This window comes from Callospermophilus lateralis, unplaced genomic scaffold (assembly GCF_048772815.1).
Source record: "Callospermophilus lateralis isolate mCalLat2 unplaced genomic scaffold, mCalLat2.hap1 Scaffold_2745, whole genome shotgun sequence".
Taxonomy (NCBI): Eukaryota; Metazoa; Chordata; class Mammalia; order Rodentia; family Sciuridae; genus Callospermophilus; species Callospermophilus lateralis.
The window spans coordinates 99111-124459 of record NW_027513468.1 but is presented as its reverse complement, the minus strand read 5'-3'; the positions used below and the strand labels follow the sequence as shown (position 1 = coordinate 124459).

General features: G+C 43.8%; 1 protein-coding gene across 1 annotated transcript in view; it reads right to left on the bottom strand.

Annotated features, from left to right (window-relative positions):
• Positions 1–4484: 4484 nt before the first annotated feature.
• The window catches only part of LOC143385900 (uncharacterized), a 99265-nt gene continuing 78400 nt past the window's right edge, over positions 4485–25349 (bottom strand). Inside the window, exons 3-7 of the mRNA XM_077108252.1 lie at positions 19037–19167; positions 18498–18557; positions 13667–13889; positions 13330–13544; positions 4485–4591 (exon numbers count right to left, since the gene is read on the bottom strand). Of these exons, the coding sequence (XP_076964367.1) occupies positions 4485–4591; positions 13330–13544; positions 13667–13889; positions 18498–18557; positions 19037–19167 (736 nt within the window). The remainder of the gene's footprint in view (positions 4592–13329; positions 13545–13666; positions 13890–18497; positions 18558–19036; positions 19168–25349) is intronic.

Sequence of the window (25349 nt, the reverse complement as noted above, 5' to 3'; positions counted from 1 at the left end):
GGCTCCTTACAGCAAGACTCAAAGCCCCCCAGGTAGCCCCTATGCCCCAACCAGGTTCCAGAGGTGGCCAAGAGCAGCCACCTCCACGTCTCGGTTGCCTGTTGCCTTCATCTCTCGCTAAGTCCTAAGGCCCCCACTCTGATGTCACACTGGCTGGCTCTGGCTGAATAGATGTGCCACCTTGTCAGCAATTTTCTCAGCCTGTATCCAAGGGACAGCAAATCATTCCTTCCAAAACTGTCCCCTCACTCACCATCCTGCTCCAGAGCAAAATGATCCTCTGGCTGGCTGCCGCGGCCCAAGCCTTAGCTGATTGGCCCCCTATAGCCACCACTTCTCCCACTCCTTTTGAAGACAACCCCCTCAAAAAAAGGAGGTCTTGGTAGACTCCTCGAGTGCTACCCAGCTTTCACCCCCAAATCCATGGCTGGGGCACAGCTGCTTTGTACCCCCAGATCCTCAATTCACCTTAGATTTTCTGAAATTCTAGGAAGAGTCTGGTGTCACATTGCCTACTCTTCTGTAAGTGTTCCTGACTCTCCATCCTGAGGTCTAGTCTTTCCCATGGGATCTCTCAGGCACCCTGCAGGGACTCATCTGCAGTCTCCTAAATTTGATGATGTGGCACTGGAGGCTGAGAACCAGATCCACACTCAATTCCAAGAATACATAAAAATGCACACAAATATTTCCCATGAGAGACTTCCCAGCAAATAACAGATTCAGGGATCAGAGGCCAAAAGAAAAAGTAAAGAAAAGAAAAGTCAATTTCCCTCTCCTAAGAAGTCTTACATGTTTTGCAATTTTTATTTAATTAAGATTTGTAAGCCAGGTGTCATGCTGCATGCCTGTAATCCCAGTGGCTCTGGAGGCTAAGACAGGAGAATTGTAAATTGGAGGCTAACCTCAGCTAAATTGGGGCTCTAAGGAATTCAGCGAGACCCTGTCTCTGAACAAAATACAAAAAGGGTTTGAGATGGGGCGCAGGGGTTAACTGTCCCTGAGTTCAATCCCCAGTGCCTTCCACCCCAAATTGGCAATACTGCGGATTGAACCCAGAAACAGTCATTCTACCCCAGCCCTTTTTGAGACAGGGTCTCACTTATTTGCCAAGGCTGTCCTTGAACTTGTAATCATCGAACTAACTGCTCCTTGGCTGAACAAGTGGTTTGGTGTAGCAGTTTCATTTTTAGAATCTTATTCACTAAGAAGAACCACTAAAATATGTGCAGATGATTTCCCACGGATATTCACTTCAATGCTAACTGTGACTGAGAAAGGACTGAAATGTCCACTAGAAGACAATTGGCTAAAATCAACACTTCTTTATCCTTGCAGTGCAGGTTCCTGCTAAGAAATGTGAGGCAGGATTACTCTGTGGCATGCTAACTGTCCTTAAAATATTCTTATAAGATGTGAAAGTTTAGATATCATTTTGAATGTAAGTATTGTTACTGTTGTTGTTTTTATAATTATTATTTGGTACTAGAGATTTAACTCAGGACGACTTAACCTCTCAGCCCTGTCCCCAGCCCCTTTTTATATTTTATTTAGAGACAGGGTCTCACTGAGTTGCTTAGGGCCTCACTAAGTTGCTGAGGCTGATATCCAACTTGTGATCCTCCTGCCTCGGCCTCCTGAGCTGCTGGGATGATAGGCTTGAGCCTCTGCACTCAGCTATATTTTTAAACTTTTGCACAATGAAAACTCAGAAGAAATGTTTCAGAAACAGACATTTTCCCCCAGAGGAATACTCTGCATGCATGAAAACTTCCTGCAGAGGTGCCCAATGGGAGGCAGGGCCCTTACCTTGATCGGTTTTGATGGTGGTGGGGTTGAAGGCCTTCCCCCGGATGGTTTCACAGATGTTGTTTGAGATGGAGAGGGAGAAGCCAGAGCCCAGGCTGTTACCTTTATAATGAAGCTCATCCAAAAGGAGGACGATCAAGCCTGCCACAATAAACTGCAGAATTAAAATAAATTAATAAATACAAGTGGACTCTGCATTACTGGCCCCAGGGCCCTGGTTCCTTCCATCTTCAATGACAGGGCTCTCTGCTATGAAGGCCAAATAAGAGACACTTCTCAATCTGCCTCATGGGAATTCAGAAGCCAAAGCCAGGGTCTTTCAATTCTCTATTATTTTTTTAAATCTATTTTTTACTTGGAGGTGGACACACCATTTTTATTTTATTTTTATGGGGTGATGAGGATAGAGTCAAAGGCCTTGCATGTGCCAGGTGAGACTCTACCACTGAGCCCCAGCCACAATATTTTTTTTTGTTTCTTAAATGTTTTGGGGTTTTCAGGTGGACAGCATGCCTTTATTGATTTCAATAATTCTCTTTGTATATGGGCACAGTGTCTTTATTTGATTGATTTCTTTTGGGGAAGTGACCAGCCTCAAGCCTAGGGCCTTATCCTGCTCAGGTCAGTGTTTAGCCGTGATCGCAGCCCTGAGCCTGGCCTGGCCCCAGCTCTGGCTGAGTACTGCTGAAGAAGAAAAGAGACGATGGGGTCACTCAGGAAGTGGGGTGAGAGTGGGGGTTCACCTGAGTGGTGATCAGAAGGCAGATCCCAGTGCCCATCTCTGAGGGGTCCCTGTCCATGCCTCTCATCACATCCACAATGGACTGGCTGATGGTGATAATCATGCCAAGCACTAGCGTCCCAAGAAAACCCTGAGCAGAGTATGGAAGGAACACAGATGACAAATACTGACACTGCCCCAGGGAACCTTGGTGAGGAGTGTCCAACTGTCAAATGTCAAAACACATAAGAACTCAGAGGCTTTCTAGTGAAACCACCTTTCATCTTTTTTGTGGCTTTAGGTATTGAACCTAGGGTCTTAAGGATGGTAGGCAAGTGCTCTTCTAAACTTCAGTCCAGTCATCCTAAATTCTTTTTTTTAAAAAAAGTTCTTGAATTCTTAAGATGAAAATAATTTTTAAAAATTGACAAGGGTAAGGAGAAAACTTCTGGCACTGTAGCTCAGTGATAGAGGCACTGAGTTCCATTTTTAGGTCTGCAAAAAATTAATATTAAAAACAAAGAAAGAGAAAAACACTCAATTTGGTCTTTAGAAAAATAATGCAATTTTTGTTTGTTTGTTTGTTTTGATTTTGGTACCAGGGATTGAATTCAGGGGCACTCAATCACTAAGACCCATCCCCAGCCTTATTTTGGTTTTATTTAAAGACAGGTCTCACTGAGCTGCTTAGGGCCTTGCTGTTGCTGAGGCTGGCTTTGAACTCACAATCCTCCAGGCTCAGCCTTCTGAACTGCTGGAATTAGAGGCGTGCACCACTGCACTAAGCCAAGTATATTTTAAAATGTCCAAAATAAAAATTTTAAAAAAGAAAACCACTTATTAGTGCTTTAGGAGGATAATGCATTAATTTAAGGCATTGAATAATAAATACATTTCTTAATATTTAATAACGCATTACTTAATTCATTAATGATTAATGCATTAATACATAAATATATTCTACAATCTTGATTTGTGTCTGAAACTCACAATTTAAGTTAGATGGATTTCTCACTGAATTATTTAACCTACTAACTTAAGATCTCTAAGACATGCTGTATGCAAGATGGCAGAGTAGAAAATTGTAAATATTGTTTTCTAAATAACACATTCCAGTTAATAGAGGCTAGGCTTCACTTACTCTGAGGCTGGTCCCCATTATTGGGGCTGCCTGTCATTTGATACAGGCAATACTCTTAACCTAGTTTAATAGAATATAGAAATTAAGTCTCCAGAACTAATATCTGAATTTCTTCCTCTCCAAAAAACTAATCAACAGCAGAGCTGGCCTGAGAGGATAACCTTTTTGCTCATTAAATCCTTTTAAATACAGAAGAAAAATAGCACTTGCTAAATAACTACCATGTGCTAGGCACTGTGAGAGTGATTATTTAATTTAATCCTCTTTTTTTTTGGTACTGAGGACTGAGCAGAGGTGTTTCACCCCTGAGTTCTATCCCCAGCCATTTTTTATTTTATTTAGAAGCAGGGTCTCATTCAGTTGCTGAGGGCCTCACTAAGTTCCTGAGGTTGGCCTCAAATGACGATCCTCATGCCTCTGCCTCCAGAGCTTCTGTAATTACAGGCATACTCCACAGCATCTGGCTTTGATTGAATTCTTATGACAGCTCTGAAGTAGATGTCACCTCCTTCGTGAGGTACGGAAATCATGGCTGGTGAAGGGGTGACCTCCATGCCCTGATTCTTCAAGTCCATCCTCTGGGGCATTCCTGCCCTCCCCTGCCCTGCCTAGCCTTTCCCCATACCCAGCACCTCCCAGAAGTGCTCTCTCACTAACAGGCCATGGAGCACCTACAGGGTCGGCAGGCCAAGCACACAGGCCAAACTGTGCTGTTTTAATGCCCCCATTTTAGAGCCAATTCAAATTCTCAACTAGACACCAGAACTGTACCCATGATCTTTCTTAAACTTCTGGGCTTCTGTTGAAAAGGACTTAGTCTTTTGAGGTGTCACCAACTTCAATCATCTTGGCGGCAGCCAAGAGCTGCATGATGAGGCCCAAGGTGACCATTGCAGAGATACCCAGCTCCATGAGTGAGCCTAAGAAAATGGGCACCCACAAAGCCCCTGTGAGCTCAAGAAAGCAAGACATCATTAAATAAAATGAACCTACAGAATTGCATGTGACCCCTTATCCACATTGGATGGACTTCAGGTTTCTGGCAGCAATTATAGAATAACCCCCCAAAACCAAAGATAAGAACACAACTGTGTCCCTCTGTCAAGTCCGCCAGACCCCATGTCATTCTGTTTGGAACGTCACGTACCACTCAAGAGCCTGCTGCATTCCCATCCCCATGGAAAGATCCATTCTTGCTGGACAAAGGTCAGAGAGGCCCATCTTTCATCAGTTCATAAAACTGGAGAACATTCAAATAATTCCCTGAGTCTGCAGATGGGGCTGGCAAATTGGATCTAGTTGGGAATCAACCTTCCCTTTCCATCATGTTTAGATGAGCTCTGATTCTGAACTGGAACCTCTTTGAAACCCCATTTTTAAACTGTGTCCATCAAATGCACCATCAACATACACAGGTGACTGGTTAGAGTTGACCCTCCACTGTCACTCATGGTTTTGATCCATATATTTCACTTGTAGATATGAAAAAGATGCAGCTGAGAAACCAATAGAAAGTTCTAGAAAATGTTCTAGGTTGACTCATCATCTCATTTCAGGGATTTCAAACACTCTATTTTTTTCAAGTTTTCAGAAATTCTCAAGCAGAGATTTATCTTGCTCTTCCAGGTTTTGTATTGCATTCAAACCCAACTACAAAGAAGATGGTGTTGCCCAAGCTGAATGCACCTTTGATCAGGCTACTTGATGTGGCACATGCAGACTTTCAAGGCCACGGAGCTGTCCATTCTCTGAGCTCCACAGAAAGGCTGTCATTAAACTTAATGGTGCTGGTACAGCAGAGAAGATGCAGAGTGAGTCTGAGCCTCCTTCTGTTGGAGGCCAGACTCTCTCACATTCAGTAGAAAGGGTCCACAGGATCTGAGGCCATAATACCAAACAAAGGAAACAAGTGGAAACCAAAGAAGTTGCGCATGTGCCCCCCCTTTCCCCCTTGCCCCAACAACAGCATAGGAGACCCAATTGACCTGACAGCAGACTAAGAAGATGAAAAGGGGAATGGTTCTCCAAAGCACCTTCTCATTCAACTGTATCTGCAGAAGGGGTAGAATAAGAGGACATGAAGTTTCCCAGTAAGTCATTAAAAATGGAGTCCCACAGACCTGATCACCAAGGAAGGCCAAGGTGGGCTCAGGGCACAGCTCCATGGAGAAGCACTTGCCTAGCATGCATGATGTTCTGGGTTTAGTCTCTAACAGACAACCTTCCTCCAAAAAAAGAAGCGAAACCATGCACCAAGCAGAGTCCTGAAAGGTGAGTCTCATGCTTTCTGTGGACAAAGTCAATGCAAAGTTTTCCATAGGTGTCACGTCTGGGAATGCTTATATTATACAGCATCATGATCTTCCCACTGCTTAAGTGAGTTCAATGGCAAAGCTGTTCTCTTAATCATTGACATGAACAGTTTAGATTCCCAAGGAGAGGCAAGAGGAAGGCAAGTTCAAAGACAGCCTCAGCAAAAGTAAGGCACTGAGCCACTCTATGGGACCCTGTCTCTCCATAAAAAACAAACTAGGGCTGGAGACATCTTTCAGTGAGTGGTTACTTCTGAGTTCAATCCTAGGGATAAATAAGTAAGTAAGTAAGTAAGTAAGTAAGTAAATAAGTAAATAAATAAATTCTTTCTGTTGTTGATATTTTTAAAATAATATTTTAGTCTTTATTTTATTTACCTCTTCTCTGATGTTTAGTATTTTTTCTTCTACTAGTTTTGTGTCTGGCATGTTCTTGATTTTCTACCTCCTTGAAGTGTAGGTATGTACTGATCAAATCTTCTTAAAATTGCCTCTGCTCTATGCTATAGGGTTTTTTATTTTGTGTTTCTATCATCATATTTCTCAAGAATTTTTTAAAAATTTTATTCTACATATTCATTAACTCTTGGCTATTGAGAGCTTGTTGTTACATTTGCAGACATGTTGGATGTTTCTGAAGTTCCTTCTGTTGTAGGTTTCCAGTTTTATATTACATTGTGTTCAGAAAAAAAGTTATTTGAAATGATTTTTAGCTTCTAAAATTTGTTAAGGTTTGTTTTATGACTTAATCTATTGTCTATTCTGGAGAATGTTGTTGGTACCATTGTGAAGAATTTGTCTTCTTTTGTTTTTTGTTGGAAAGTTCTGTTAAGTCCATCTGGTCTGCAGTGTACTTTAAATTCTGTGTAAAAAAAAAAGAAGAAAAGACAGAAGCAAGGTGCAGAGGCAGAATTACAGAATGGTAGAAAGTCTCCTTGTCCAAGCTGCCAGCTTTACTTATAGTAGTAGGTTACATTATGGCACTGGCATCAGTAGTACACTATTGTTCATTGTGCCATTAGGTTTCAGATTTAGCAACATTATGCAGCTTTTTGATACTTACCTATTAAGGTTGCAATGTGCAATGTTAGGAGATTCGTGTGCCTCTCAAGTGAGTCCATTGTTTAAAATTACTATTATGTGGACAGCTTCAGGTGCAGCAGAGCTTGGCAAAACACTGTGGTTGTCTAAAAAGAGAGGTCCCCCCCCTCCCCGAGCTAAGTGTCTAAGGTCAAGGTCAAGACTGATAAGATTCTAGAAAAGAGCTTCCTCATGCAAGGCATTGCCACAACAGTTAGGTATTGCACATGTATTAGTTATCTTGCTGGTTTCGGAAAGAAACTTCAGAGTATTCCAAACATAGAAAACAGGGTGCCTGTTACCTCCTGGGAGTTTGCTCACCAGAGGAATGTTGTCCTTATATTTCTATGGTCAAAACACAATCCTTTGTGTCTTTTTTTTTTTTTGATGTTTTTGGATGAAAGATCCATCCATTTTTCAAACTCTGTTATTAGAAGTTCTCTATTAATATACATTGAAATCTCTTTCTCCCTTTAGATGAAGTAGTGTCTGTCTTATGTCTATGTGTTGTAGTATTATGTGATTTTATATTTATACTTATGATATTTTCTTGCTTAATTGAAACCATTTGTCGTTATATAACGACTTTAGTCTATTTTTACTTTTGGTATTAAGGTTTATTTTTTGTGAATTAAAAAAAGCTACTTAAATTTTTTTCCATTTTCTTGAGATATCTCTCTATTATTCTTCACTTTTATCCTATGTGTTTTTTTAGAGGTGAAATGAGTTTCTTCTAGGCAAAATATAGATGTCTTTTTTTGTTCTATGTATTATAGAACTTTATGTCTTTTTACTGGAGAATTTACCCATTAAGGTGGTTCTTGACAGGTGAATATTTACTAGTGCCATTTTGGTTATTGTTTACTACTTGTGCTGTGTGACTCTGCTTCCTCTTTTACAGTCTTCTATTTTTGTTATCTTGTAATACATAGATTTGTACCACAACTCTTTGAGAGTTGAAAATTATATGAATATGTAAATCTAATTGATATAGCATGTGCAGATCAAATAATTACAAGGTCTGAAGAGGCTTAGGTTTTTTACCTGTGACAATGTCTATCCTCCTGACAAATACTATTTACTTTTTTATGTTTGCTTTTTTCTTTGCATATTATTATTATTATTATTATATTATTGTTATTATTATCATTTTATTAATCTTTATACATCTTAATACTATGCTTTATAGAAATATGCATTTATTTAAAAATATGTTATAAGTAAATAACAGTGGTTGTTTAGGGATCAGAACACTAATGTATAAATCAGTTTAAATAAGAAAAATCTGATTTTAAAGCTTTATATATCAAAACAATAACATTAAGATAAGAAGAAATGAACGTTTTGGTTATTGGGGTAACTGGATATGATTGAAGAGTTAAAATAATTTTTTAATAATTTGATTGAATTTCAACTGCATTGAAAACTAAAGTCAGCTGATTGTGGTGGTGCACACCTGTAATCACAGCACTTCAGGTGGCTAAGGCAAGAGAATCATTTGGTATTAAGGTGTAATTTTTGTGATATAAGAATAGCTACTTTCATTTAATTTTTGTTTCCATTTGCTTGAGATAACTTTCTCTTATTCATCTCTTTTGTCCTATGTGTTTCTTTTGGTGGTGAATTGAGATTCTTCTAGGCAAAATATAGATGGTTTTTATTCTATCAAAAATCAGTACCTTTTGGTGGTTGATGCTTTTTGAAGTGCAAGGATCTCACATTAGATTCCTTGGTTCTTCTTAAGTAGAAGGGAATGGGGGACTTGAAATCTCTTGGAATCATAGCATGCAGAGCGGGAGCTCACAGCTACAGGGTGAGATGATCACCCCCAATTCTCTGTCCACTCAGCTGTCTCTGCACAGCATTGGCTTAGATAAGCCATTTAGAATGGGAGTCATACTTAGGGTGCTGGGATTTGGATTTCTCCATATGTAGCTAAAAATTTTTATAATGAGCACCAATCCTTAGAAATAAAAATATTAAAAACTTTTCAGGGGAAAAGTCCACTAGCTGTGGATCCTGCAGTAGTGTGGAGAAGGGAGGCAGTACCTTTCCAGCCTGCCAGGTGCCAGGTGATTGCTGGACCATGTGGGAGAAAGAAGCGAGCCTCTCTGCTTACTCTCAGGGGAGACTAGGCAAAGCCAGTTGGCCTCAGGTGTTCTGGAGCCCTGTAGGGGAGGGAAGAAGGGCACATCTGTGGCCACAACCTGGCATGTCAGAGCCATCTAGTGGGTATATTAGGGATAGTCACCCATGATTCCCTTCTGGGAAAAGAAAAACTCAAAACAGATTAAAAAAAATGACACCTTGACCACTGGAATTTAGAAATGAGTTCTCTGGGCTCTGCAGTGAGCCAGGCAAGCATGGGGCATGAGGGCACTTGATGTGTGCTTTGAAGCTGGCGTGCAGCTGGTGGGCCCAGGAAAGGGTAGAGCCATTGTGATTATTTACAAATCAAACCTATTATACCTGGTCTGAGCCTGTGCCGCCCATCAGGAATCATTCTGAATGCCAACACTATTCTTGTGTATTTCCTCTTTAAGCAAAAATAAAAAGGAAACATAGCAGTAGCATTTCCCATATGTGCATTATGTGGCATTCGTGTAGGTGTTTTCCTGTGTCTTGCCTTCACAATAACTGGTAACACAACACTGCAGAGTCCATGTGATGCTTTTGCAGATGGGACAACCCATGCAGACCTGGTGAAGGGGCAGTTTCAGCAGAGAGTGAGTCAGACAGGAACTGATAAGCTTGTCTTAGTGTGAGCACAGACATCTCCCTGGTCCCCAGCTGTTGGGAAGGGCTCTCCCCCAAGGGCCAGTGCAGACACTGGCAAGGCCATTTGTTAGCAAGAACTCTTTGTCATTTCCAAACAGAAATAAAAGGCTTATGGAAGGCTTCTGGAAGCCACAGTGCCCATGGACAGCTCCCACAGCCATGGCTCCATGCTGAGATAAACAGCCTAGTTCACCTGCCAAAAGTCAAATGGGTCTTTTGGATTTTAAAAAAAGCACTGTCTCCAGACTGGCTCTCCTGATGATTCACCACCTTAAAGGTGGTGTCAAATAGAACCAGGATTCCCTCACATAATCGCTCCTAAAGTTGTAACTCAGGCCTCATCACCCAGAAAACTGAATGCTCCCAGAGTAGAAGCCCTTGATGAATGTGCCACACGATGGCCATTTTGTGGATGGGTTATAAATATTACTGCTACTGACACAGCCATGAGGCATCCTCACATTTGTGCACAGTAATATTTATGATCCACTACAGCCACGTGCTAGAAAGATGCTTAGCTGGGCACCAGTGTGGTACCTATATGGCACCCATGTGGCACCCACTCTGCTGCAAGTGTGAACACCAGCTGCACAAGCTTTTGGCTCTACCAACAAGAGTGGTTATTTCTGGTCATGTGTAAATTGAGCTTACTGAACACACATTGTCCTTGTCAGTTTGAAATGGATCATTTTACCTGTGAGTGAATGTGAGTGTGATGACGATATTAGATGAAAATAATAAAATCTAATTATTATTAACTGCATGCAATATGCAGGCCAGTGTACAAAGACTGCCTGTAATGTCTCAATCCTCAGGAAACTCCACTAAATGACTGGGGTCCTGAGTGTGATCACACCTGATACAAGTGCCCTCCCTCCACAGCACTTTCCAACTGCAGATGGCTACACCATGAGTGCCGCTGAGTGAAGATTAGCTAGGTGGGAGTGCTCATCGCCACAATGTGCACAGCACACAGCAGGATCATGGCCTTGTGTGGTGTCAAGATGCTCAGCCTGCACCAGCATGGAGAAAACAGGACAATATGGTTGGTGACAGAGAGTGCACCTCACCTAAGCTGCAGGCAGCCACCCATGGGGGCAGCACCCAGCTCTATCCACTTGCCTGTGCTCCAGTCACCAAGAAACTGATAGCTCCCTGAGGACAGTGGCAATTCTTGTAAAAGACTGTCCAGCTGACCTGCATCTTGACCACAGGACACATTCTGTAACCCACCCCTTCATTCACAGCCATGAAGTTGTTGGCAGCTCTTTCCCCCAATTCTGCTCTGCCCCCACCCTGGGACCTGACCCTGTGAGTGAGATCTCAATTAGCCCAGCACCTGAGTCTTGTGACCCAGTGAAAAACAACGTCACTACTGGTCAAAAAGGGCTGGAGTGCTTTTGGCAAAGTCTCATTTCCTGATGAGAAATGCTGAGAGTCAAGAACAATGCTCCCTAACAGCAACAGGACAGCAGTCCTCTCCTCACCCACCTCCTCACACATTATTACAAGGTGGTAAAATTAAAGTTCAGCCAAAGGCACACTCTGTTGCAAATACTCAAATCCACCAGCATCACCATCAAAGCAGCCAGAGTCTCTGAAAATGATCATGGCTGGATTTTAAAACAACTTTATGTACAAACCAGGCACCAGGCTTGATTCAGCCTGTGCTCTGCACTTGACCAGCCCTGTTCTCCACTCCTGTTCTGGTCCCAGACCCTGATAGGTAAACACATCTTGCTTCCCTGAAACTCTTGAAACTAGTGCCTTCCAAAAAAGAGAGCACGGAGCTCTCTGCTGAATTCCACCCTCGTAAGTGTCAGGAGGCTTTAGCATCAATAGGGAATTGAGAGCCAGAGATGAAGCATGGAACAAAGAGCAAGGACTTGAGTGAAGATATTCCCCAACTTTTGCTCAAACTTGGTTGATCTGGAGAATCTGCAGGAGAGCTCCCAGGGAGAGGGACTGCAAGGATGCCTCATCTCTCCCTGAAATACACACCAGCCACCTCTGTTTCTTAGCAGCTGCTTTCCTACCAAGTTGTGACTCCACCACACCAAAATGGGGATCACTGCTGAAAGCATCACATAATTTTCAAAACCTAAATGCCCTGGAACTTGGATTCAAGCACAAGGTCCATTTATTCATTCAACAACCATCAACTGTGCCAGGCCTTGCTTTGGGTGCCACGGAGAAAGGGATTGATGAAACTGGCCAGGATCTCATCTTTTGGGGAGAGAGTCAGTAGATGACTCCAGCAATGGCCAGTGGTGACATCTGTGAGTATCATGAAGCAGAAAGACATGGACAGAAACAGAAGAGCAGAGAGGGGCTGAGGGCTGCACAAACCATTGTGGTCAGGGAAGGTGCCTCTCTAACAGCCAAGACACAGGAGAGGAACCACCCCATGGAGAGTCAGGGAACATGTGTTCCAGGCAAAGAGAACATGTTAGGTACTCAAGATGGGTGGAGTAAAGGTAGATAAATTATTGAATAGGGTTTTCATCTGTAATTGGCTCAACTCTGGTATCCATCTTGAGTGACAAATGATCCAAGGCAGCCACAGATTTCCCCAGAACATCTGTGTGTGAGGTCCCAGCAGGAAGTTCAACTCAGTGCAGAATGTACCTGATCATTTCCAGCACAGAAGATCATGGAGTGCATGGCCCTCCCATAGACCCACAGCACCCTCCTTTTTATGAACTGAAATATTATCCATGACTCCATCCTCAAGTGTGGTCCCTGGGCCTTAGTTGTGGACAGAGTTTCAGCCAAACACAGGGAAAGTAACCTAATCGCCTTCTGACCCATGAAGCAAAACCACAGGCAGTTTAGTGGGCTCTGGGATCCTGTATAAGTTATTCTCGGCAGTTGCCAACAAGATTCTTTTGGCCCAACTGCACTTCAAAGTTTGCCAATCCCAGGCCACCTGGGGTGTCTCAAAGCAAAGCCAATTGATGAAGGTCTGGTAACTGGGCACACAGTACTCTGTCTCAACACACACCCTACCATACATTTCAATAAAACTATCTTCCCTCAGCACAACACTTGGTCCTGACATGCAGAAAGATGGAGACAACAAAGGATGAGGGCTCCCCAGGAAACCATTCCACAGTCTACAAAAATGAAAAGGGATTTACACAGTAGGCCTACATAGTTTCCAGGACGCACTATGGAAAGCAGGTAAATAAAATGCAATTTTTTTTGTTAGTTGTTCAAAACATTACAAAGCTCTTGACATATCATATTTCATATATTTGATTCAAGTGGGTTATGAGCTCCCAGTTTTACCCAGTATACAGTTTGCAGAATCACATCGGTTACACATCCACGTTTTTACACAGTGTCATACTAGTTCTGCTTGAAATGTAATTTAATAATATTTTTCTTGTTTAAACAACATGTACCAAGTGAATGGGAGAGAACAGATGACATTCTGCTTTATGACATTGGAGTAATCAAAGTATTCAAAGAAAACTTCTCTGTACCTCTTCTCCTAAAGCCACAATTGCACACCATTGCAAGAGAGACGATGCCCCCAAAGGTCATCTGGCTGATAAAGATCTCAGAAATGACCAGCTCACTCATGAAGTCCTTGATTGGGTACGCCACTTGACAGCTGATTTGCTGGGTCCCAGCCAGATCATTGCTGTTATTGATGCCAAAGTCCACTTGTAGGATCTCATAGACTGAGCAATTTACTCTGGAAAACAAACACATATTAAAGTTCAATTTGAAGCACATAACTCAGCATAATGTCAAGAACACAGTAAATGGCCCATTCCCCTTTGTCAACAAAGGAAACGATTGTCACCTTCAACTCACACATGGCAGTGTTCACAGAACCTGGCCCACAGCTGCCTGTCTGTGGCACCATATCCGGATGAGCTTTCAGGATCCTCTGTGGACAGAAGACTGCTCCTCACTGAATGAGAAGCTGCAATGGATTCCTTCACAGAACATGGTGCCAGTTCCCTCCCCTGTCCAGCCAAGGAGGGGGGTGCCAGTTTCTCAGTGAAGGCCACCTTATAGCCCACATCAACCACCTCTGCAAAGGCCCATTGATTAAAGATCAGGCAAACAAGTTCTGGAGATGAGAATGTGGGCCTGTCTTTAGAGGGACCTCTGTTGCCTAGGTCCATGTGCTAAATGGCCGCTGGCACTGTAGGAGCTGCTGCTACTGAGCATTCCATCCAGTGGGACAGAGAGCTGCAGGATGGGGACTCATGTAGGGACCCCTTGACAAGCATCTTCAGAGCCTCAGGCAGTGGTCGAAGCATAGGCTTTGGAGTCAATGGCTTTGACCACAAACTGGTTGTGGAACCATGAGAGTTGCTGAATTGGGCCTCCACTCAAACAGCTGTCAAGTGGAAATAATTACAGGTATCCACTTCAAGGACTCAGGTTTCTAATTTTTGAAATGTTGTTCTCCTGAAAGACTTTAAAAATGATTCCTGGCTCCTGATATATATATATGTATGTGTGTGTGTGTGTGTGTGTGTGTGTATGATTTTATATAAGTCTGTCTATAGACGTGTTTGTGTGTTTGTGATTTTAACAAAATCTTTTCATAAAATACGGTATAGATGACCGAATCACACAAATGTTCCTGAGAGACAGACTAACCCTTCCCTGTGTTCTTTCACTTTTCAGTTAACCCTATAATAGAAGGAGAGAAGAAACTAACACCAAATGGTGGTGAGGAGGGTCACCTGCACTGGCTAGTTGCAGGGGTGCTGCATGGCCTGGTAAGGACCGGCCGGCAGCTGCCTCCTTCTTTCCGGCTCAGGTGTGAACTGTAACCCCACTGGGAATCGCAGTCTGATTCATGCCCCATGAACCATGATGTTCTGGCTGTCTTAATAAGCATTGTGTTTTTGTTCCATGGCCAATGGTTAAATATTAACAAAAAGCAACTGGGTTCGTCAAATTGATTGACAGGGTGGCCCTCCCCTTTTTCATTAGTGATTGCTTCCATTTGGATCTGGGTTGTCCCCAAAGGCCAGGTGTTGATGGTATTCCTAGTCTGGTGTTAATGAGGTGGGGAGCCTTTGGGGACTTTGCAGAAGGCACTAGATCATGGGCTTTGAGGGAGGCTGCAGGAAGCCAGCTACCTCCTCTTCTTTGTTCAAGGAAAGAGTGAGTGAACATTTTCTCTACCCCATGCTCCCTTCCACAGGGTGCTAACTCAGCACAAGCCCCCAAACCTGACCACAGTCAAAATCCTCAAAAACTATATGCCAACAAACCCCTTCTCTCTGCAAGTCGATGTCTCAAGTGTTCGCTCCAGTAATGGAAGCCAGCAAACTGTCACCATATTGTCTGGACTACAGCAGCAAAGAAAATTCCCAGAAGGGAGCTGGGGATGGATTCCAAATTTCCAAACATGGCCACATTTCCCAGCGCACGTTGAACCAGGGCAACAGCATGGGGAGAAACTGTCCTCTGCAAAAAACCTGGGCTTTGCTTCCCCTCTTCCCTGTGGACAACAGAGTCTCCCTCTGCCCCAACCGCAGTGCTCAGAAGAGGAGGGCTTTGAACTATGAGTCCTGGTAGCTCACTTCCTACAGTCTAGGTCCACCAGCCAGACAAGGCAGGGAAACACTTGCCCCCACTGGCCAAAGGCACATGGCTTCCATGCAGAGAGCCATGTCCTCTGTCTTGTTCCCTTGGCTTCAGCTTATCTGTTCTGAACCTTTACAATTTGTTTCTTTTTCTAATCTTTTCTCTTTTGGCAACACAACCCTTCTGTCTTCTGCTTTCATCTTTATTATTCACATTCCGTCAGGATTAGTACTCATTACAAAATTTTAAATTAAGACCTGCACTGCCCTCCTAGCTGTGTGCATCAGGGCTCCCCACACAACACGTGTAATTCTTATCACAGGATTTCAGGCAGTTTGTAAATTATATTCTATTAAAAACTCAGTTCCACTCAAGGTTGTTACAAGGGCTCACAGCTTCCGGCCAGATGATGTGCTGAGATACATTTACACATTCCTGTTAGCAGCAAGTTTCCTGCACAGGCTTGTGTTTCACATGTCATTGGATATAAAAATGCAACAGAAGGCATAAAAAGAAGCAGTTATTTATTTGCATTATGGAATGGATTCTAGGGGGATACTAGATAAGCATAAATTATCACACCACAGCCACAATCCCTGCCCTTCTTCAGCCCTGGGGAGGAGGGTGAGGTCAGGAGCTGTCAATCACACAGCTCTTTCTCAGTCACTTCTAAGAACTGCAGATTCTGCTCTTAGAAAACAACAGTGACAACCACCTCCACGAACTTGTGTGGTTCTCTGCATTTGAAACATTACCGTTTGACCAAATATTTCAACAAAATTCCCTCTGAATGGAACCTGGATACCATCACCTACCCAGGGTCCCAGGATGCAGGAAGAGATGGCACCCACCGCATGCTCTGGGGGTATCAGGACCCATGACACTGTGGTGACTGTCTGGATCACTCTGACTCAAGTCCCCATCAGAGTCCATGGCCCACCAGATACCCTCCCACCTTCCATCACAGGGCTTCAGCTGAGGTTGATGGATACCCCTGACTTCAGGGATGGCTATGGCAGTTGCTCAGGGGATCACATGTCATAGTTATATCCCCAGGGTCAGGGATGACCAGGATCTGTGCTGTGCCTGTCTGGGAAGAAAAGCTTCTATCAGAGTGACCACATCAGCAGATGGATACAGATGTAGTCAGTTTCCACCATCCTCCTCCAGGATGGAGAGCACCTGAAAGAAATACAACCATGGGAAGATGGGGACAGGCTTAGAGGAGAAGATTGGAGCCCCAATCCAATACTCCTGGTGCCTGTCCACCATGAACTCAACCTGCCTGAAGACCTTCATTGTTATAGGACCAAATGGACAAAACCACCTGATAAACCAAGCACCTGAGAGGAACATTTCCACCAGGAATATGCAAAGCAGTGGTATGTGTTATGGTTTGGGTCTGGAAAGTCTCCCAAAGTCTCATGCACCTAAAGGCTTAGTCCCCAGTGCAGCAATATCCAGAGGCGGGGCTCAAAGGAAATGACTCCATCCCCAGTTCCTTACCTCCTCAGTGGAATAATGCAGCAGATGGATTGAATATGGGAATGGATTATTGGGGGATTATTCCCCCATTGGAGGAAGTTTATCACAAGGCATGTGGCCTGAGAAGATTCATCTCATTCCCAGCTCCTGCCTTCTCCACTCCCAAGGCCTGGGACTGAGCAGCTCTCCTCACCACACCCTCCAGCTATGATGTTCTGCCTCACCTCAGGAACAAAGCCATCTACTTGGCCAGCCATGAACTGAAGCCTCTGAAGTGGTCAGACAAAGTAAACCTTCTTTCCTCAGAGCTGTAGGGGTCAGGTGTCCTGGTCACAGTAATGAAAAGCTGCATCACACACTGTGCAAAACAGAATAAAGTCACAGCCCTTGACAGACACCAACTCTGAAGAGTACTATCAGCTACTCTCCCCTCTTCATTTTCTGATGGCAGAGACCATCTCCCACTACAAAGCCCAAAATATTACCCAACAGGTACTTCCCAAGAGTACCTGCTTCTTGGGCAAAGGCAGAGATCCCACAGTTTACTGATGAGCTCTGAAGTGAAGGTTCCCCTGGAGACTGTAGAAGAAGACACTTAGGACAAGTCCCTCTCCTTTTCAACCCATGAATATTTCTGGGTAATTTTTCAATGCCTGGAAGAGCTGCAGCCATCTTGTGACCATGAGGAGATAAGGTAGAAGATGGCAGTCAATTCTCTGGCTGGAATTGAGTAGAAGGACAGAAACACATAGCAGGCATGTGGTACCAGTGTGTCACCAATAACAGGACCAACCAGCTATGAATTGCTTGAGATGTAAGATGACCAAATTCTTTTGTAGCAGCTATCTGTGGGCAGATGATCTATTACTTGCAGCTGAATCCCCTGAGATAATATTAAAAATTCAGGAATTTGGTGTGCTCAAGTCTTGGGGTGCTCAGAATTTGGGTATGTTCAAGGTTTGGTGATGCTCTGGACTTGGGGTGCCCAGCATTTGAGGGTGCTCAGCAGATAGACATAGATTTCCAGGGACATCGTGGTCACCTGAGGCTATTGGAATGAGTTTGAAGGGAGAGGTGTTCAGATCACCCAGACAGTGGTTCCTAACAGGCTTCTAACCAGCACTCATCTGAGCCCCTCTTGCCTCTGAAATTGCAGGCAGAGCAAAACTGCAGCTGATGCTGTCAGGGTCACAAGGAAGAGGCAGCCACACCATGCCACTCCATGGAACAGGTTGCCCCCACCACACACACTCCCACCAAAGCTCCTGTGCCTTTGGTTCTCAAAGAGTCTAATAGAGAAGAAAGGGAAGAGAAAAGACTATGACAATGCAGGGTGACAGAGCAATTGCCCGAGGGGCTCGTGTGCCCAGATGAGGAGCTTGTGCCTCACCCAGGGTGAGGCCTGAGCTGCGACAGTTTCTGCACAGCTGCCATAGTCATTAACCTGAATAACCTTGCTCCACAAGATGAAGATGCTTTCTCCATACATGGGATGGGGCAGGGGACGAGGCTTCAGGCAAGGGATCCTGTAACCCACCATTTGTCCCAATGAAACATTATCATTGAGGACCTCTCTCTGTGGCACAGCTGAGCACAGCTCACATACCTGAGGCTCGAGCCCCAGCTGGAGAAGAGAGGGTGCCAGCCAGCAGCGCCAGGGACCTAGCTTAAGCCCAAAGACATGCACCAGTCCCCAGGTGTTACATCAGAGCAATGACTATTTAGGTGGTAAGGAACAATGACCAAAAGCCAGAGCTTCCCTCTGTCTGCCATAAAATGTCCACTTTTCTCTCACCTCTTATGTCAATTCTGCTTTTCCCACTACCTTCATCAACCCTTAGTTAAAAACAATAGTAACAACAATAATAAAGATGATCTAAAACTAGATATTAAACCCTGCACCGTGATAAATGTGAACTCAGCGGCTCTGGACACTGTCAACCTCATTAGGCTTTTGTGCATGAAGAACAGAAGGACCAAGCTCTGCCCTATGTGTCCTGCTTCACAGCCCTTCAGAAGCTGGGCTACTGATATGGAAAGAACATGTCTCCTCAGTGGAGCTGCATTGGTCTAGATGCCACATCCAGCCCTGGCTTCCCACACTGTCCCCAGTCCCTCGACTGCCTTGGGCCTCTCAGCATTCACCTGCCCTGGGTGTCTGTTGGCCCATGCAGGCCAGGATGGTCATCATCTGGGTGCTGCTGTGGTCCACTGCCCACTGGTCTCCATTGCTGGTTCTCAAGGCTGTGATATTCACGCCTGCTGCCACCTTAATTCTGTGAGGTAAGAAACAATATTTACAAGAAAACATCCCAGGTTGACTCTGCAGGCCAACGCGACCACATAGTGGGCAGTGTGGGCATTGTATCCTTCCTCCAAGAGACAGAACACCATGAGTGGCTTTCCTCTGAAAACAAAGTGTCCTGTTATTTTTACAAGTGCCTGACAATCGGAGCCCAAAGCGTTGGCTATTTTTATTTATTTTCAGTTTATTCTGAGTTTGTACAGGTCACTTCCTACCACTGGGATTTATGGGGTGTGATGGGTATGTGGGGAAGTAGATGGATTCTGCCCCTCACCTGCAAGTGGGGAAGAGTCACCATGGGATGAGGAAGGCCAGGCACTGCCACGTCAGGGACCCAAGAGGCCACTGCACTGAGCACACAAAGACCGGGAATGCTCAGCAAGGCTCTGCCAGTCTTTGCCATGAACACACAAAAGAAATGCCAAAGGCAGACGAGGCCCATGTGCAGTAGTCAAAGAGCAAAGACAGGCACTGCTGAGATCTGGGGAGCCAAGATCCCCTCAAGATTAATCATCAGACCACACACGGTCCAAGGTGCTGTTGGTTAAAACAAGATGAGCAAAAGTGAAGATACTGTAGACAGTGACATGTGAGGAATAATCTACAGATATCTGTCTGATAAGGTCTAATATTCAGAATATGCAAAGAATTCTTTCAAATCAATAACAAAAAGACAAATCATACAATTAAAAAATAGGCAAAGGTCTTGACTACACAATTCTCCAAAGAAGACATACAGAGGGCCAACAGGTGCATGAGAAGATGCTCAGCATCATCAGTCACTGGGAAATGCAAATCAAGACCACAGTGAGCCACCACTCCACACTCACTCATTGGTTAAAACATGACATAAAGGAGGTGGTGAGGTCCTGGAGAGATCAGATCCTCACATGTTGCTGGTGGGGATGTAAAAGGCACAGCTGCTCTGGAAATGGTTTGCCAATTTCTCAAAATGTTAACCTAGAACTACTGTAGGACCCACATACGATTTCCCTTGTGAGGAAACTAGAAAGCAAAAAAGGAAGAAAAATCTGGGGAGGGTCTCATAAAAATAGATGAAAAACCAGAAGAGGAGGGAGTAGAAGCAGGGAGGAGGGAGTGTAAGAGCAGGCACTGGGGAGTGAAGTTAACCAAATTGTGTTTGTGTACTTATGGATGCAAGAGATCCCCTAATATACATAACAATGAATACTTATAAAATGACTACAAGACCCAGCAATCCCACTCCTAGGCTTAGACTCCAAAGAATTGAAAAAAGAAACTCAGTAAAATACACATACAAACATGTGCACAACAGCACTGTTTGTTTGTTTGGGGTTTTTGATTTGTTTTGTTTTGGTACCAGTGATTGAATGTAGGGTCACTTAGTCATTGAGCCACATCCACAGCCCTTCTTAAATTTTGTTTAGAGACAGGGGTTGCTAAATTGCTTGGGGACTTGCTAGGTTGCTAAGGCTGGCTTTGAACTTGCAATCCTCCTCCCCAGCCTCCCAAGACTCCTATTAAAGCTGTGTATCACCACCTGACCAGTGCTGTTTATAATATGTACAGGTTGCAAGAACTCAAATGTCCATTGACTGTTGAGGAAAAACTAAAGCATGGTCTATTCATGACCTTGAAGTATTACTGAGCTGTATAAATGGCTGAAGAATGATGCGTGCTCCAACAGTGCCCATCAAAATACTATTCTATGAAGTGTGGGAAAGTGAACATATTGAGTGGTATAATTCATACAGAAGATGAACCATAGAAACAGAAATGCAGATCACTTGTCTCAAGGGTCTAGAAACAGCAGGGGAATGGGGAGGAACTTCTTAACTAGTGGGTACCAAATTTCATTTTGGGGTGATGTGCTAAGTGCCACTGAATTGATGGCTTTGAAATTATTAACTTTGTATTACATGAATTCTAACTCAATCTTTTAAAAAAGAAAAAAAATGTGGGGTGAGGAAAGGTAAATGAGTCATCATGATTTCATGTGGCTGAAACTTTCAAAAATTTCTAAAAGAATTTGTCAAAATTATAACCCTAGTATGGCCCAAGCGAGTAATGTTCTTTTAGCAGAATTTGAGGCATTGAAGGATGGGACATGGGGGTGGCATGAAGCTTCTGCTGCTGCTTTCCCAGGAAACCGTGCAGTGGGACTTGGGACTCAGGCATGTCTCTTTAACTAAAAGAAAAGGAAATTCGGTGTTGTCCCCTCCTGATGCCCACTGTCCTGCTACCCTACACTCCTGTTGCTCTCCCCTTCTTGACATGGATCCCTCCCCAGCTGCCCTCCTTTTCTGCCAACTCCTCCTGCTGCCACCTCTTCTGCATCCCCCTCTCTCTCTGAAAAGTCTTTCCTCAGACTCCCAGCTGCTTGGTTGCCATCTCTTGTTCCTTGCATTTCCTTAGAAACCTTGGCCAGGAGAGATGGCATCCACTGGAGACACAAGTCTCTCCCTGACTTTTCTGTCCCTCTGTCTGGATCCTGTTGGATGTTCTTATAATGTGCACAGGTGGCAAGATCTCCAAACTTCCCAGTGGGTGAGTACAGTGGTCTCTGTGTGCCATGGGTAGGGACTGCTAAGGAAACATGTGACCAGGACTCAGAGAACCTCAAGGCTGCCAAGCACCGTCTCTCACTCACTGTTTTCAACATCCCCTGACACTTAAGAACTGCTTGGTATCAAGTGCTGTGCCCTAAGCCCAAGGAAATAAGGAGGCACACAGCTCAGGATAGACTGTGAGTCTCAGATGGCATGGGCCACAGGCCAAAATATGGCCACACTTTTCCAGGACCCATTTAACAGTAGGAAAATGACTTAGTAACTAACTCCAAGATGCCTCTGGCCTCCTGCTTCAGGTGACTCAGCCTGAAGCCTCTCATAGATCCATGGCACCCTTGTACCACTGGGTGGAAGGCATGCTCTCTGCTCCCATTTTCCATTTGAGGACCCTGCTGAGGTGTCACTGGACAGGCTCTTATGTGGGTGGCCAAGGAGGGAAACTGTCCACTTCACCCAGTGAAAGTAAAGATGGCCCATATTAGGAGAGCAGATTCCATCATCTCTACTGATACCCAACAGGCAGGAGAGTGAGGTCAGTGCGTCCACCAGCTCATGGCCCCATTACCCCTGGGAAAACACTCATGGTCCAAATGCAAAGGCACCACAACCAACCCAGGCCACACCCGAGAATACCGTGTCAGGTGTGAACAGGACAACAGCAGTTGAGGGCCCACAGGGCTCTAATGGGTCTGTGTATCTTCCAGGACTAAAATCCACAGGGGCCATGGCCACACCACCGAGCTATGCACAGACTGCCTCAGGCCTTGTCTGCACCTTGCTGACCCCTCCAGCACAGCACCAGATCACATTATCTGGCCTCCCAGATGAGCAACCTGGAGAGCCAAGCAACATGATCAGAAGGTGTACCCACTGCAGGGCAGGCCAGAGCCCAGACACTGCCCCTGGGAGGCAGAGCATGGCTGGCCACCCAGGGGCCAGGCTCAGTCCCTGGCTCTGCCACCAGCTAAGACTGTAATGGAGAGTGCTGTGAGGAAAATGCAGCCATGTCTGGAGGGTTCCTGTGAGCTTGGGCAACCCAAGCTGAGTTTGCTGTGCAGGCTTAAGAAGCCCTAAGCATGCCATCCACAGGTCCCCAGGACAGCAGGAGTCACACAGGATGAAGAAGGCAGTTGGGCCTGAGAGGATCACACAGGCACCTGGAGCAGGTTGGGGTTCAGCTGACTCCCAGTGAGACCAGGTCAGTATTCCTGAGCTGCTTCGACTTGGCATCTCTGTACATGAATAGTGGGTGATGACACTCACCCTCCTTGCCATGGTGAATGCTAAATGAGCCCCACACATGCCCCACACAGAGTATTAGAAACTGATCCATTTTAATCACTGTTACTTTCTGAACATGAGCCACCAGATACTCCCCAGAGAGGACAAACTCAGCACTCGATCCCACATGGTGGGGTCCCTGTGAACTGCTCTAAAACCCCAGTCAGCACCCAACCATGTCCCCTGAGGGCCCTTGAAGCTGCTCTAGGACCCCAGCAGCATCCCAACCACTTCCCCTGAGTTCCCTGGGAATGGCTCTAGGACCTCAGCCACACCCCAATGACCTCCCCTGAGGTTCCACGGGAACTGCTCTAGTACCCCAGCGGCATCCCAACCACCTCCCCTGAGGTCCCTTGGAATGGCTCTAGGACCCAATAAGCACCCTACTCTCCCCCCCTGAGGTTCCTTAGAAACTGCTCTAGGACCCCAGCAGCACCTCAACTACCTTCCCTGAGGTTCCCTGGGACCTGCTCTAGGACCTTAGCAGCATCCCAACCACCTCGCCTGAGCTTCCCTGGGAACTGCTCTAGGACCCTAGCATAATGCAGTGCCTCAACGTTGGGGTTTACAGTAAGTATTTAAGCAAATAAGATAGTGGATGGAGATATTCTCATTAGCTATGAGAAAGTTTAACATTCTCATTATCTATGAAATGTAATGTATCACTAATTTTTGAAAGATGAAAAATGTTTCCAAAGGGGAAAGATACAGGCAAATTTCAGGATAATATTATATTCACACTATGATCAATTTTTAAGCCTATGAAAGAACATCACTGATGGTTTAGTTAGTTCTTAATTTTATTCATGGTTATAATTTTTTTTTTTTATTTTTTGTTGATCTACTTCAAGACTGTCAGATTAGACAAATTCAGATATGTGTAAAAAGTGGCTTTTTTCCCTAAATATATATTGTAATACTGGGAAATCATTAAATATAAGATATGGATACATGTCAAATATTAGGCTGCCAATGGCTTGATTTTAGAGGGAAGAGAAAATTTAAAAAGTATAAGAAGGGTAGATCATTAATATCATGCTGAACATATTAGAACATGCTAGTAATTATAACTACTTGGAGGTTAATGCAGAAAGGTCACAAATTCAAGGTTAATTGAGCAACTTAGTGAGATCCTGCCTCAAAAGAAAATAAATAAAAAGGGTTATGAATGTACCTCACTTGTAGAATGTCCAGGTATTAAAAAAATAAATCAAAATTCCAAATGAAAAATTAATTACCCTTAATCCATCCAAAACTTAGGAGTTTTTTTTAAATGCTTTGTATGTTTGGGCTGACATGAGATGGCTCAATGTTCTACGGGTTGTACACAAAGGACAGCCTTAAGTTACATTTTGTCACAATATTTTGTTCTGACTACTGAATGTAAAAGTGTTCAAATAATTTTTAATGAAAAAAGGAATATGCAGAATGAGTATCTGAATCATCATATTTAAAATAGGGAGGATCTTCTAAATCATAATAGAAAGAGGACTCTTCACTGTTGTAGCAGAAGGATTTAATATCTTAAACAAGCTGTTTCCTAAAATGGCCTATATAGTGCCCCATCTTTCTCTGACATTTTTTTTCATGCTCTACGCATGTTTTTTTTTATTGTCATCTTTCTGGTTTATATATTTTATAAGAACCTGGTATACATAATGTGCTCTTTTGTTCCATGAGTTGTTCTATCAGATTGAGTAATTTCAGTGTGTAATTGTAGAGACTCCCAATTTATAGGAAATGGATCACAAATACAGACATTATTCTGGGGCTTGCAACGTGCTCCTCAAGTCAGTGAAATTCTACATAAGTGAGCCCTAAACATTAGGCTTATGTATTAAGGGTCAACCGAAATGAATTATTGGACAACTAGTTGTTAAAACGTTGGTTGATGTGAAAATTTGCACATTTGGTATCAAAAGAGGTTGCAGTGTCCAGTGTGATGGCACACAGCTGTAATTAATTGCAGTAATTTGAAAGAATGAAAAAGAAGAATGGCCAATTTTAGTACAGTCTCAGTAATTTTGATATGAACTAAGCAACTTGTTGAGTCCCTGACTAAAAACAATGTTTAAAAACAATCAAAAGTTCTGGAAATGCAACTCAGTGGTGTACTGCAGCTTGGTTAAATCACTAATTAAAAAAAAGTGGTTGTGGAAAACGGACATCACAGATCAGAACATTAAACTAACTCTAGGCATGTGTTTGTTCATTGGTGAAAATTGAGACGTTGCAAAGGAGACTATTTTTAAACCCTTAGAAAGGCATTTAAAGTGCAAGAATCTTGCAGAATATTTTCCTCAATTTATTAGTATTCTTT